The sequence below is a fragment of the Narcine bancroftii genome, chromosome 5, assembly GCF_036971445.1.
Source record: "Narcine bancroftii isolate sNarBan1 chromosome 5, sNarBan1.hap1, whole genome shotgun sequence".
Lineage (NCBI taxonomy): Eukaryota > Metazoa > Chordata > Chondrichthyes > Torpediniformes > Narcinidae > Narcine > Narcine bancroftii.
In genome coordinates, this window is record NC_091473.1 from 91,851,341 (window position 1) to 91,866,926 (window position 15,586).

The window sequence follows — 15,586 nt, forward strand, 5'->3', positions numbered from 1 at the left end:
AAGTGGGTGCAAGGTATGCCAACTTAAGACAGTTAAATGACTAAATGTTACAATGTGTATCTGGAAATGTTTTTAGTCTGCCTTGTATGGTTGTGAAATGGTTTTGTGATGGTATGATTCTTAAATAAATAACCACCAACTTGGAATGTTATTAACTGCATAAAATCACCTGGAAGAAGCAATTCCACAGAAGGATAAGCACCCATTTGCATTCAAGTAAAAGCGAACTTCAAAATGATTACTCTCTGTGGCCTCACCAACTATTTGCAAATATTTGAAAATATAACCAGACAGCTGCTTTACCTTTTTTAAAGTTGATGGTATGGAAGGCCAGTGAGCTGAACAGAGACTCCTGCTTGAAGATGTGATTTAAGAACAATTGCTGATCTCAATAAAAAAATTATGTCTCTGTGAGTTTGGAAAAAAAGATATTCCCCAACCCCCCTGTATAACCAAGAATCTGACCTTCATACAAAAATTGATCACTGCGGATGTCCTTTGCAACAATGAGATTTAAAGAACCATCAGAAATATATTGTTCAAAAATATTCTTAATAGTTACCTCAGAGGGTCCACTGCAGGCAACTGTCATGAGGATGTGATTGAAATCTGTGCAACTCCATCTCAACACATACATACCATCCTCATTGCCTTCGTGCTTTAATTTGTTGATAGCATATTCAGTTCTGACAAGAAGAAAACAAGCAAAAAGACAACTGTCTATTAAATTTAAGAGGGAAACTTAATTACATTCAGAGCTTCAGGAAATTTTAAGACTGACAAAGGATTAAAGTCAAAGATTGGGAAAATATGTACCATTTTTCTTTTTATAGTGTTGCTATCTGAGTTACAAGAAAACACAATTGAAATGAACAGTATAATTACCATTAAGGACCACATAAGTTTCTGAAGTGAGAGAGCCCTTGTAGATATTGTATCCAGCTCAATTTTGAACAGAGAAGCGCAAACATAGCTTAGTTCCTTCTCTCTGTAAAGTTGCCTTCCACCACTCCTTTGTTTCTACATCCTTCACGAGTATTTTTAATCACCTTGATTAATCTAAAGGTCTCCTTTCTTGTCATACTCATTCCAGAAAGTTCCATTTGTACAAGTTTAGGATGGTCCTATGCTAGGTCACTTGTAACCGATTCCAGGACCCCAACCCCTCCAACCTCTGACCAACATCATCTCCACTCACATTTAAAAATCTTCATAATCTCAAACTTCAACCATTTTTTTCAATTCATTACATTGGTTCATCCCAAGTTTTGTGACAGCTCCTTTAGCCTTTCTTACCTCTTTGGCTTTCCTATTGTATGAATTGTTCATATTTGTTTCACCTTTTAAAAGATTGAACATTTAACTGCACTCATATTTCACTGAACTCTTCTAAAACTACCTATCTAAAACTATTAAAGCCCCATTCTCCATTCCTGACATCTTTCCATGAAGCAGCCAGAGACATTTTTGGTGGCAAAGGTTCTGTCAATACAATTTATTCCCATTCACTTTGCATGTGAAACAGAATTTATAACTATAGGAAACAAGAATCACAACTAGAATTGAGAAAATCATTTGCCACAATGAAATACCGACATGGCTTAAGGCTTAAACCAGATGGATGTCAGCCTATTTTCAGATGAATCTTGCCAATAAATTTCATCTGGTGAAAAAATTGATCAAACCAGTTCAGATTTTATAATTAGCTAAACATTCTAGAAATGAAAATTACATGTAATATTCTGTACTGAGCTTGGTTCTCTGAAACACTGGGATAAAATAGTTAGGCAGTGCAACAGAAGCAAACAGCTGATGTTAATTTTTTTTAATTTAGAGATGCAGCATGATAACAGGCCCTTCAGGCCCAGTAACCCACCACACTGCCTAATTATACTCATGTAACCAATAATATACCAACCTCATCCATGTTTGAAATGTGAGAGGAAACCGGAGCACCCGGACATGGGGAGAACATACAAACTCCTGATAGCAGCAGATTTGAACCCAGGTTTCTGGCACTGTCATGGCGTTGCGCTAACCCCTCTACACTAACTGTGCTAGAAACAAACTTCCTGGACACCTTCAAGATGTGATTGATGAAATTTTGGTGGATAGGGATTTAAAAGGATGGTGAGACAATGAGTTCAGGAACACTTCAGCCATGTACCAAATTACAGACAGGACAAAGGGAATGAATGGTGAACTCCTGCCTGGTTTCCTTGGATTTAATACCCACAATTCAGAGCAACATTGTGTACTCAGCACATTGGGATCTTGGTGTGTAGTGACCTTCATTAAAAGTGCTCATGAATAAACCCTGACTGAAGAAGTGCCTGGGTCATTGTCCAGGCAAAAGAGAAAAATGCCTCATGCACAGGGAACTAAAGAGATCCCACTATTACTGGTTCTGGGATATTCATCACTGAGAAGGCCATTTAAAACAAAATGTCTGACATCACAATAAATTAACAATTATGCCAAGCTTGGTTTTAAAACCTCCAAAAATACTTTACAACGATAGAGTTCAATGAGCTCTGATTGCAATCAAATAGAGCTAGAAAATGTTGGAAACTGTCACAGAGAAAAAGTTAGAGATCTATTGTTATTGACTTTAGTGGTGATATACAGATTGAACATCAATATCTTTCTTTTGGCAACCACAAGATTTTGTACTTTAGACAGAATCGTTTTGCTTCTCTTGTACAAAAGATGTAGATAGAAGTATTTATTAAGTACATCATTTTCAATTTACCGTATTGGCCCATGGCAGCCATATTTAATGTTGTGCACTACTAAAGGCGGAGCTACTTCAGTGCACAGATAGTGGTGGGCATCTACAGTCAAGCGGAAGTAACCATCAATCAAAGAAACCATGGAAAGTGCTTCATCGTAGCAGGACAGTTTCAGCTCCTAAAACACAAAAATAGACACGACAGAAACAAATTTTCAAACAGTCATTGACTTATTTCCTTCTATAAACTGCTAGCACATCTAATTATTACCATAAAGTTAAATAGCAAAGTAAATTCTATTATGATGAACAGTAGAAAACAATTTTAAAAGTATGTTGTGGCCACTGGAATCACAGAGGACACAATGAAATAACACAAGGCATTTTTCAAGGGAATCAAACGGATTTACTCTTCATAACCTGAGCAACCTTTTCAAATCCCAAATCACACACCCGACACGCACTGACGTCACATAGCTGGTTTCATGCCTTCTGGGAGATGTAGTGCCACCATAGCACTGCAACATGGCTCCCCCCCCCCCCCCCCCACCCGCCCCAGAACCAGCAGAAAGGTTTGTCTGTATTTTAGGTGATCGACCTCTGCGACGGACTGTTGTCTGCTGCAGCGGGGAAGACTTGCCCACATGAGCTGGTTTAAGCCTGTCAATAGTGAAAGACTGTGGCTTCCCTCCAATGTCCAAAATGCAGGTCAACCTAGTTTGTCTGAGTATCCTAAAAGGTCCTTTGTAAGGCATCTGCAAAGGTTGACCAAGCGTTCACCTATAGACAAAGAAATATTCGTAGTTATACTTGTCGGCATTCAATTTTTTCTGTGATGAGCTTCCAGGTCGTGATTAAGATGTCTTACACCATTAAGGTTGGTGTCAGAATCATTGGTGGAATGGACATAAAAAATGGTGGCGCTGCCAAAGCTGCAGGTGCAAGCACAGGAGAGTGGAGGCATAGCACTACTCCAAAGGGTTCAACCGCCAGGGGCTCCGTACAGGTGTTAAACAGCTTGTTAAAGGAGCCAACAGGGTTTATAAGTAAAATCCTGCGACCATAGAGGCCTGTGCTCAAGATGGAGGTCTGTGGTCCGCAACAACCATAAAGGGCTGCAGACTCTGGGGAGCATTGGATTGATGCAAGACACCAGAAATGGGAAGAACCCCCCCTTCCCCCCACTGTTGAGAAGGAGTCACAGAAAAGATGACCCAACAGGGAAGGTGATCATAGCAGTGAGCCAGCAAAGGGCTCAGTGGCTGAGGGACCCAAACAGGCTGCGGGCAACTTGCGGTCAGGGGACTCACATTGGACTGCTAGAGACGAGCAGAGATCCGGGATTCGTGAGGATAATGAGAGTAAAAAGGGCTCCTGGACGGCCTTGAGAGCTGTCAGCTTCCTAATCACGTCGAAGGTTTGGATCTGGAGCTCGTGTTGCCAATTAATCAAACAGGAATCTGAGTGCTAGAGGGGAATCCACGACACAGGAACTCTGAAAGGATTTTTTTTTTTGCTTCTCTAATTACAGAAGGAAATTTTGTGTCATATATGTTCTGTACTATCACATGACAATAAAGGAATCTTGAAATGCTTGACACATATTTCAAACGTTTCCATGCTATTTCAATGAAGACATCAGTCCATTCATATATTGCAGTTTAAATGGTTTTCAAAAAGTAAAATAAATTGTGATCCTATTTAATAGATGTAAGATTGAACTTGAACAGCTCTGCAGTGATTTCTACTAATATACTGAGCCAGCTAAAGAAGAATGGTGCAAGTGAATTATCCAAAGCTAGCTAGACTGAATCAATACCTGCAGGCAAGCTATTAAAAAAAATTATCAATTGAGACTCCCTTCCTAGCCAATCTTCTAAAAAGGAGTCTGCATCTTATTATGAACTGAAATATGAAATGAGGGGTTGATGTCAGATGAAGTGGAAGTGTCCTGATGTAGAAAGCCATTCATGTATAAGTGGAATCAGAGCCATGTGCATGCTTCAGAAGGTCAGGATGATGTTGCTTGGAAGATTAGCAAGAACTTTAAGCAACTGATTCAGGAGTGGTCAATAATCTATAAAATTAAGGAAAATGTTTTCAAGGCCCAATTTAGACCAACTTCAACTTCAGTGCCATGAAATAGTAAAAATGACTAATTATCTCCTCTTGACTTTAAATTTATCAGATTTGGTTATGAAAATATTTTGGGGATTACTCATTTAAAGTGATTAAAATATTTCATGTGCAATTCTAAGATCATATAATGCAGAAAAATAGGCTTGATAGTAATTCATTGCATACTGTGCTCTGAAAATAAAAGGTTCTACTGCTCTGCAAAATGTAACTGTAGAAGAACTTGACAGGCAAATAACACACGAACGTAGAACCAAAATAGGTCAGCAGGTTACCCCAGATCCTCCTACCATTGAATGAGACCGTGGCTAGTTTGTACTTCAAGATCATTTTACTCTCTTTGCACCATATCCCTCAATAGCTCATTTGATTTTTGCTTGCTCCAGATCAGGGGTCAGCAAATTGGTCTATATTGACCTCTGGGTGTCGATGGGACTATCCAAGGGGTCAATAAATGTCTAGGCTGTAGAGAAATTTATCATCGCTAATATTTATTTATTTATTTTGTATGTTTGGGGGTCAAAGCGAGATCAAGGATTCCATGATTTAAAAAGTTTGCTGACCCCTGCTCAAGATCATGTTCAGTGATCCTTCAAGAAAACTTACAAGACTGAATGCTGTCCAAAGAAAGGATAGAATCTGAATGTGAAATCAACAAACGAGAACCCAGCAAGTCAATAAAACAAGGAGGAAACTTGGATCATGAAATAACTAACCAGCTTTTTGTTGTCTTGTTTGTTGATAATGACTGTAGAGTCCTTTATAGTGATGTGTGTGATCTCGTAGAAATCAGAAAATAGAATCCATTTCTGGCTGTGGTCACCTTTGGTTTCACCAGTTTTACTGCTTTTGCTCCTGTTCTTGGTCTTCTTAAATTTACTTTTCTCTTTCAAACCTATTGCAGACTTTAATAGAGCAAAAAGGAGAAACTTAAGTTCCACTGCCATTGCTCCAGATTCCAGCATCATGTATCTCTTAATTATCAGTTAATGATTTTGAAGAGCCTTCAAAATGTTACAGTATTGGCAAGCTTCATTTAAAATTAGATTGTACACTTCAAAGAATGCTGACCAAAAAAATTCTCCTTTTGTTTTCTCCCATATAATGTCCCTACTGATTCTGCAGGTGATCAATTCCATACATTCATCATCCTCTGTACAAAGCATTTAAATTTAAAATCTCCATACGTTTTCCTTTTACATGTGAAGCTTCTTCCCAAATATAAATTATAAACATATTTTTGGGATTCAGTTTAGCCATCCTATAAAAATCTCAAACTCAAATTGAATTTTCCATAAGCCATTCCTTTTCAGAGCAAACAATCCTGCTTTTCTGAGCCACAAATTTTTAAGCAAGGTCCCATGTTCATCACTCTTTTCTACTTTTAATATCTGATCAACTTGCAAAACAGCGACCAGAATTATGTACTTGATTTAATTTGATCACACCACTGTGTTGTACAAAAATGTCCAAAATTTAAATTGCTTTTTCCAATTACTAGTCTTATGAGTTAGACATGATAATCACCTTCGACCAATACGCAACAGGTCTTTATAACTTTCAACCATTTCAGAAACCCCATGACGGGTGGAGTTTAAGCTAGCTCATGGAGCAACTCTACTCCTTCACTTATTTGCTTGTAGCCAGTTTTCTTTCATCTGTCCAGCAACTTAATATCCCCACCCAATTTTCCTGCCAACTGCTATTCTGCTGGTAATCGAGAGTAAACAATTAACCTGCCAACTAGCCTGTCTACAATGCAAGAGGAAAGCGACATAATCAAAGGAAGAAAACAGAACTCCGTTAGACCACACCTGAGCCCAGTTTCTGGTTAAGCTCCTGGTTAATGTTGATTCTAACAAAAATTATGGTTAAAAAGTGTAAATGAAAGGGGGGGGGGGGGTGGCTAATACAGGATGCATTTGCCTCCGTCCTGTGCTCTGTAGAGATGGAATTTCCATGTGAACCAACCAGTATATTTGGAAGGAGTGACCAGGGGCATGACTTTTGACCGCCGATTTAAACAACGCTGGAAATTCTGAGACTCCTGTTTTTTTAAAAAAGGAAATCAATCGTGGAATATATAAACAAAAGAATTCAAGAGGAGCATGTACCACTGATATGTGCATTCTTTATTTCAAATTTTAGTGGATAGATATCAGATTACAAAGCCTGTATCTGCTTGCATACCATTTGTGGCTGTGTTAGCAGCTACCCACAGGGATTGTTTTGAATTATTTGAAGCTTTCCGTTAACTTCTGTTGCGTAAGATAAAACTACACAGGAACCCTGGCATGAACCTTACAAGTCTTGTGGGCAAACAATTCATTCAGGAAGATATCCAATTTACACTCTCTGCTCCCTTGCCTTAAAAAAAACTGTAGAGTTGAACAGCGTCTAAATTTATCGCCCAACCTAAATCTTCCAAACACTACATGCATCAAGTTAAAACCAGAGCTCTGAAATTCTTAGAGGATCAGTTCATCCACAGAAATTTGGCCCACTTTTAACCAATTTATAATAAAGATACCTGTAATTATTTTTCACAAATATTTTTATTAATGTGGTACCTCTCTCTCTCTCTCTCTCTCTCTCTCTCTCATACACACACAAACTCACTTATGAGAAACATTTTACAAGTACAGAGGAAGTGGTTTCCATAAAAAAAATAAACTGCCACTTCCTCAATAATGGTATCTTGCAAACAACATGCACCAAGAAACTAAGTAGCCTACAAATAATAAAGTTCCCTTGGACTACTTTCTCCTACGACAGTTGCTATTGGAAGTTTACACTTTCTACAAAAGACTACAAGGTCTTCAACAGTAATTGATGGTCTTTTTTTTTTCCACACACAATTAACGTTTTCCTTTTCAATTGAAATATTATTGAAAAATATCTGGTTTGTGGGGTCATCTCTCATGAAAAATGCTAAGTCTCTAAGAGGTAAGAATTTAATCCATGGCCCAACCTGCATCCATCTTTCTAGATAGCAAAACATTCACTATGAATTAACCTGAAAAATGGGTGCACATAAAATATAACAAAAATATTGTGGACATTGTCAATTTTAAATAAAACAAAAATAAAACTGAGATACTCTGAGAAGCTGGGCGTCAGTGGTTACAATCTGTATTTCACGAACTTGATATCGGGTTCCAAAGACTGGAACAAAATGTTACTTTAGTTTCTTGATGAGAATAAATAAAAGATGGAGGGATCAGGAATGGGTATTAAAATTGTAATCTTTGCCACAGTTTAACTGAGAGGCAGTGACAATAAGTGAAGACCAAAATGCATCTCATACAGACAGACAGACAGACAGACAGACAGACAGTAGCAATATTTAGGAAAGCTGACAGGTATACATATTCTTAAAATTAAATTCCATGCAATCTTTAGAATATGCTATCAACATTGTGACAAATTTTTATTTCAACCCCCACTCATCATCTCTAGTTTTGTGTTGAACACATCATTTTATAATATCACCTCTTGACAATTTTAATTTTCTTCCTAATTGAGCTCCAGTAAAATAATTCTTCATTCATCCCACAACACCAAAAAAATAAAAAAACTTCTTTCTATATATTATTCTGAATGGTGCAATATTTCACGAGCATTACCAAACAAACAAAAGCATCATGGTTTGGTGTGGGAACACCAATGCCCTTAAATGTAAAGCCATGAAAGGGATACTTGGCAAATGACGAGGTTGGTTTTAGAAAACACCTCACAAAGCTAATAAAATAGAGATAAGTTCCTTGTGGAAATAAGTTCAAGAATAACAAGAGGCCAGAATAAGAACGTAGCATAGTCTTGGTCGGGCTGCAAATGACTGATAAAGAGGAATGATTTAAAACTAGGATAAGAAATACAACTGAGGCATTGCTTAACTAGGAGTCAATACATTTCAGAAAACAGGAAATGGATGAAACTACAGTGCAAATTTGAACAAAGGTGACTGATCTTTCTTGATCCCAACACACAAAGCATGTCAGCACCTCTGCTGGGGTGGTGGTGGGGGGGGGGGCTTCAAACTATAGATCTCGATCATATCACAGAACAATCAGAGAAGTCTAAAATATCTTGTATAAGGAAATTGTACATGTATTATTTGTATAATTTTCGTATTAAATATTATTATGTCAGGAGTTTGCGGAGATTTGGCATGACATTGGAAACCCTGACAAATTTCTACAGATGTGTGGTGGAATGTGTGCTGACTGGCTGCATCATGGTCTGGTATGGGGACACCAACGCCTTTGAGTGTAAAGCCCTGCAAAATGCAGTGGACACAGCCTAGGACATCACGTAAAACCCTCCCCACCATCAAGAACATCTTCAAGGAATGCTGCCTTTGGAGAGCAGTAGAAATCATCAAGGATCCACTCTACCCAGTACATGCTCCATTCTTCTTGCTGTCATCAGGAAAGAGGTATAGGTGCCACAAGATTCACACCATCAGGTTGAGGAACAGCTGCTACCCCTCCACCATCAGACTCAATGACAAAGTCAATCAAGGATTTAAGGACTCTTATTTTTTGCACTTTATTGATTTCTGTCTGTCTGTCTCTCTCTGTATTGCACAGTTTGTTTATTTGTTTACTTGTGTACGTTGAATCAGTTTTTTTTTTGCACTGCCAATAAGTAGTAATTCTGCCTCACCCACAGTAAAAAAAAGAATCTCAGGGTTGGGTGTGATGAAATGTATGTACTCTGACAATAAATCTGAAATCTGCATGAATATTGAAAGGATGGACTGGCTCAGGGATGAAGCAACATCCATTGAGAGAAATGGGTAGTCAACGTTTTGTTTCAGGGAAAGGTAACAGATCGTTGGATGAACTTGTTGAAATCTAATAAAAATATAACAGCTAATAAACTTTGTTCCAATTACTTTTTTTTCTTCCATGACCAAATTAGCTTCACAGGCTACACTCTTCCATCCAACACTTTTTTCACAATCACAGCCCAGGAAGATTTCATGGTCTATTTATTGATTCATAGATTCTCCAAAACGGAGTCTTATATTGCTCAGGAAAGCAAAGACCTACAAAAATAGTAATATCCAGGATTTCAGCATGAATATTACAGAAAGTTGTGATTATACATATAATTATCTTTGTAATTATGAGTGCAGTTTCTTTATTCATTTATTGATTCTCAGTAAATAAGTGGAGTTCTTTATTTTTGGGTAAACTTAATCTTCATATAATCAATACTGCAATGGATTATCCAGCATTAACAGTGTTAAACTCAAGTTCCTGCAAGATCTAATAGCAGTTGCAGCTCTGATAAAAGCTGGTACAGAAGAAATGGGGAAAGCAAATCCATGAAGGAGAACAGGAGGCAAGCGTTAGCAGATGGACAAATGTGAGCAGATGGAACTTAATTTTGACAAGTGCAAGATTATGCATTTTGGCAAGTCAAGTAGAAGTTGGACATAACCAGTTAATGCAAGGGGACCATAGAATATTAAATGAACAGAGTGACTTTGGAGCTCAAGTATACAGTTCCCTGAAAGTTGCAACTCAAGTGGTCAAGATGGTGAAGAAAGCATATACCATAGTGTACAAAAATTGTGATGGTATGTAACAATCTAACACTGGTTAGACCGCACGTGGAATATTACAATTAATTCTATTTACCTCACTGCAGGAAGGTTATGGTTGCACTGGAAAGAGCGCAGAGGAGATTCTCCATGACTTTGCCTGGTTTGAGCCAATGGGAAGAGATTAGATGATTGGATAGACTGAGCTTGATGTCCCTAGATAGAGGCTCATTATAAATTAAGAGGCATTGAGAGGGTAGATTGCCATAATCTTTCCTATGGGAGGGCTAACACAAACAAGGTGACATACATTCAAGGAGACAGGAAAGAGCTTTGACAGGGGATTTGGAGAGATTTTTTTTTTCAAAAGCACGGAAACTGGTTGATATCTGGAAGTAAATGTCAGGAGAGGTTGTGGAGTCATATGCGATCACTATATTTAAGAGACACTTAAATTAATGCTTAAACAGCCAAGGCATAAAATAATGTGGAACTAGTATGGGGAAGGAGGCAAAAAAAGTCATCAACTCAGCCTTTGCAAGAGCTTTGAAGAGGGCCCAAGAGACTTCACTAATGGATTGTTGTTTACAAAAAGCAACAGATGAAAGATCTTGATGGAGCCACAGATTGTCTGGAAGGAGAACTTGAGTTTTGTCATTTAAGAGGAGGTTGGATGAATACATGGATGTGAGGGGGTAGGAGGGTTATGGGCAGGGAGCAGGTAGGTGGAATTAGTGGAGTTTCACATAAATCGGTGCGGACTAGAAGGGCCGGGATGGCCTGTTTCCGTACTTTAATTGTTATATGGTTATATGGACATGATGGCCCAAAGGGAACATTTCCATGCTGTACAACTCTGAGACTGCGTAACAGCAACCATAGTGAATAAAAACATATTATCAACTGGTAAATGAACCTGGAACTACATCCCACAAAATGGATCGGAGGTCAATCCACAAGACCATGAGAGAGGTAGCAAGGATCACTGGAATCTCCCTGCCGCCCACTCCCCACCCCAATATCATGATCTACAGGGATTGTTGTCTGAAGGGGGCATGCAAAATCACTGAGGACCCCTTCCATCCTATACACACTGTCTTGCAGCTGCTTTTGTCGGGGAAGAGATACAGGAGTATGAGAGCCAGCAGCACCAGGCTAAGGAACAGCTTCTTCCCATGGAAGAAGCTGAATGATTAAAGGAACTGCTCACACTAACCACCCGAGACTGTCATTTGTACAAAACAATATTTATTTATTTTTACAGATATATATAATACTTATCCTGCATATTTTTTATTTGTCTGTATGCTTGAGTGTTTGCATGTTTTGCACCGAGGACTGGCGAATGCTGTTTTGTTGGGTTGTACTTGTACAATCAGATGACAATAAATTTGACTTGATTGGACTTGATTTAAATTTTTTTAACCTTTTTATTATTAAGACAAACAAGTAAAGGGGGGGCGGGGTTTAACTATAGGTCACGATCATATCACAGAACAATATGATCACATCAGAGAAGTCTAAAATATCTTATATAAGGAAACTGTATTTGTATAATGTTTGTATTCAATATTATTTTTGGACACAGCACAAGTTATGATTTAATTGTTTAATTATTATAATTGTAAAATTTGATGTCCTGAATGAAACATGGAATAATTATGGTTGTGCTTCTCATTTTCAATTGATATGTGACATATATATATGATTTGATATCATTAATATACCTTAGGCAAAGGGTTTTTGTTAAACTCAATAAAAAAAATTAAAAAGAATGACTTGATTTGTTCTGCACTCAATAACATCTCATGCAGAAGCTTCATGGGTCTTTTGCTGCAAATAATGGCAAGTGCATAATAAACAAATGCAGATTTTTAAAAAAAGATTTGATCCCGAGAATGAGTCACATCAATTGAAATTGGAGAAGCTATTTTTAAAAAAAACTTCTCAACCACAAAAGAAGAGAAGATATCTGTTCCCATCGCTACTTTGTAAAACTCATTAGTGTGGGCAGCATTCAGGTTGGCTCCCTGGTTGAATATTCTGATGTGTTCCATAACAGCTCTCTTTAACAGGAAATAATATTTTGAGAGGAGGAGACAATAATGACTTACCTCTTTTGGTATACGTCTCCACTTAATTCCCATACTTCCCGTTATTATCACTTCATGTTCTTTCTCCTTCCGTTCCTTCTCAATGGGCTCAAAGCTGTTCATCACGCGTTCATTTTCCATTGAGATCAACAGGCTTATTGGCTTAAATATTTCAGCCCCAAAATTCTTTGTCAAGGATTCCAGGGTGGCCAAATATTTGACTTTGAGGTCATGAGGTGACACGTTACTATCACTCACTGTTTTATTGTTGAACTCTTTCAAGAAATTTTTAAAGACGTTGTTGATTCGACACCTGGTCAAGATGTTTCGCCGTTTGATGCTCAAATTCAGTGTCTCAGGGATGTAATTCTTGTAACTGAAAGAAACCAAGAAAATGTTACTTTACAACAACATGATTCTTTGAACTTGATCATCTTTCAGCAATGGATTAATTGTAATTATTGTGCCTCCACTGTCTTTTTGCTTTCATTGACTTGAGTGAACAGTTCTATTAATTTTCAAATGTGCTACATTATTTCCTCTCATCCATTTATGATTTCATTGTTCCATGAGGTTTAATGTCACTGTATTGCCAGAACCATTGCCACTGCTTTTGTAGTGAAGTGATAGAAATCCTTTACGATATTGCCAACTTTGTTTGGTAACCCCACAACCATTTCACACCTGCATTGCTGCAACACCTTTCACTCTCCCTCACACCACCTTGTTCCTGTACCTTTACTGAATAATGCAGAAGACCAGATTATGAAATTTGCACTGGCAATCAACAGTCTCTGGTATTACAGATATCATAGAAAATAGGAGCAAAAGTAGGCCACCCATCTCTGCTCCACCATATATGATCATTGCAGATTATCCATTTCCCTACTCTATTCTTGCCTTCTCCCATATCCTTTGATCCTGCTACTATTAAGAAATATATCTTGAGTTAAACAGTATGAAATACATTTGCACTAGCATCAGGCACCTATTTACATTAATCCTATTATTTTCAACATATTCCCATCAAATAGGTTTCACTATTCACTTACACACAAGGGACAAATTACTATGGTCAATTAACCATGTCTTTGGGACGTGAGACAAAACCAGAGCACCCAGGGGAAACCCACATGGTTTCAGGAAGAACATGCAAACTATATGCAGACAGCACTGGAGGTGAGGGTTGCACCTAGGTTGCTGGAGCTGCAAGGATGCAGTTTTACTAACCGAGCCACAATGTTGGTCAGAATCCTTGTTGAGAATACAGCTATGTGCCACTTAACGCCCACGATATGTTCTGTGAATTTGGGCGTTCTGCATTGTGGACATTGTGCAAACACCATATTATATACTTAACAAAGCTATATGGGATACTGCAGTGTACCTGTAAACTTTTTATTTGTAAGTAGGAATCAGTGTGGGGACTGACAGGGGGCATTGGGCAGAGAGCAATGCAGTGGGATCAGTGTGGGGACTGACACGGGGCTGTGGGGAGAGAGCAGGGCAGCTGAATCAGTGTGGGGAGAGTGCAGGGCAGTGGGATTAGTTGGGACTGATACAGGGCTGTGGGGAGAGAGCAGGCCAGTCAGACCATTTTGGTTATACAGTATACAATTTCCTATAGGTAGCAATCGCTTTTTTAAATTGCTGCGGACTCGTAGAAAAATAGAAACATAGAAGATAGGAGCAGGAGTAGGTCATTCGGCCCTTCGAGCCTGCTCCGCCATTCAACGAGATCATGGCTGATCTTAAAGTTCAGTACCCCGTCCCCGCCTTCTCTCCGTAACCTTTAATACCCTTATACTGAAGAAATAGATCTAATTCCCTCTTAAATATATTTAATGAACCTGCCTCTACTGCCCTCTGTGGCAATGAATTCCACAGATTCACCACCCTCTGGGTAAAGAAATTCCTCCTCATCTCGGTCCTAAATGGTTTGAGGTTTGCCTCAAACCATGGCCCCAGGTTCTGGATTTTCCCATCATTGGAAACATCCCATCTGCATCCATTCTGTCCAGTCCTGCCAGAATTTTATATGTCTCTATGAGATCCCCTCTCAATCTTCTAAACTCCAGCGAGTACAATCCCAATTTGCGCAATCTTTCCTCATAAGTCATTCCTGCCACTCCAGGTATCAGCCTGGTGAATCGCCTCTGCACTCCCTCCATTGCAAGAACATCCTTCCTTAGATAAGGTGACCAAAACTGCACACAATACTCCAGGTGGGGTCTCACCAAGGCCCTGTACAGCTGCAGTAAGGTATCCTTGTTCCTATACTCAAACCCTCTTGATATGAAGGCCAACATACCATTTGCCTTTTTAACCGCCTGCTGTACCTGCATGCTCGCCTTCAGAAACTGATGTACAAGTAACCCTAGGTCTCTCTGCACTTCCCATCTCTTAATCTATTGCCATTCAAATAGTAATCTGCCCTCCGGTTTGTATTACCAAAGTGGATAACCTCACATTTATCCACATTGTAGTGCATTTGCCATGTATCTGCCCAGTCCCTCAATTTATCCAAATCACACTGGAGCTTCCTGACCCCCTCTTCCATGCACACAACCCCTCCTAGCTTAGTGTCATCTGCAAATTTGGAGATATTACATCCAATCCCCTCATCCAGATCATTAATGTAAATTGTGAACAGCTGGGGTCCCAGTACAGATCCCTGTGGCACCCCACTGGTCACCGCCTGCCACTCAGAAAACGAGCCATTTATCCCAACTCTCTGTCTTCTACCTGCCAGCCAGTTCTCAATCCACATCAATACTTTGCCCCCAATCCCATGAGCCTTGATTTTGGAAGCCAGTCGTTTATGCGGGACCTTATCGAAGGCCTTTTGGAAGTCCAGATACACCACATCCACTGGCTCTCCCCCATCTATTTTACCTGTCACTCGCTTGCGGTAACTGAATAATTATGTGACCATGAACGTATATGCAGTTGGACATTGCCCAAACAGATATTAAGCGGTGCATACCTGAAGTTAAAAACTCACCTCTGCCTTTCTCTGGTGAAGAATTTCACCAGATACCAGTTCTAAACACCAGACACTGTATCCTGAGA

General features: G+C 39.0%; 1 protein-coding gene across 3 annotated transcripts in view; it reads right to left on the reverse strand.

Moving 5' to 3' along the window:
• The window catches only part of jak1 (Janus kinase 1), a 154,774-nt gene that overhangs the window by 48,380 nt on the left and 90,808 nt on the right, over positions 1-15,586 (reverse strand). For all 3 annotated transcript variants that reach the window (XM_069938345.1, XM_069938344.1, XM_069938343.1), the window contains exons 6-9: positions 12,536-12,890; positions 5,584-5,772; positions 2,753-2,910; positions 563-686 (exon numbers count right to left, since the gene is read on the reverse strand). In XM_069938345.1, the coding sequence (XP_069794446.1) occupies positions 563-686; positions 2,753-2,910; positions 5,584-5,772; positions 12,536-12,890 (826 nt within the window). The remainder of the gene's footprint in view (positions 1-562; positions 687-2,752; positions 2,911-5,583; positions 5,773-12,535; positions 12,891-15,586) is intronic.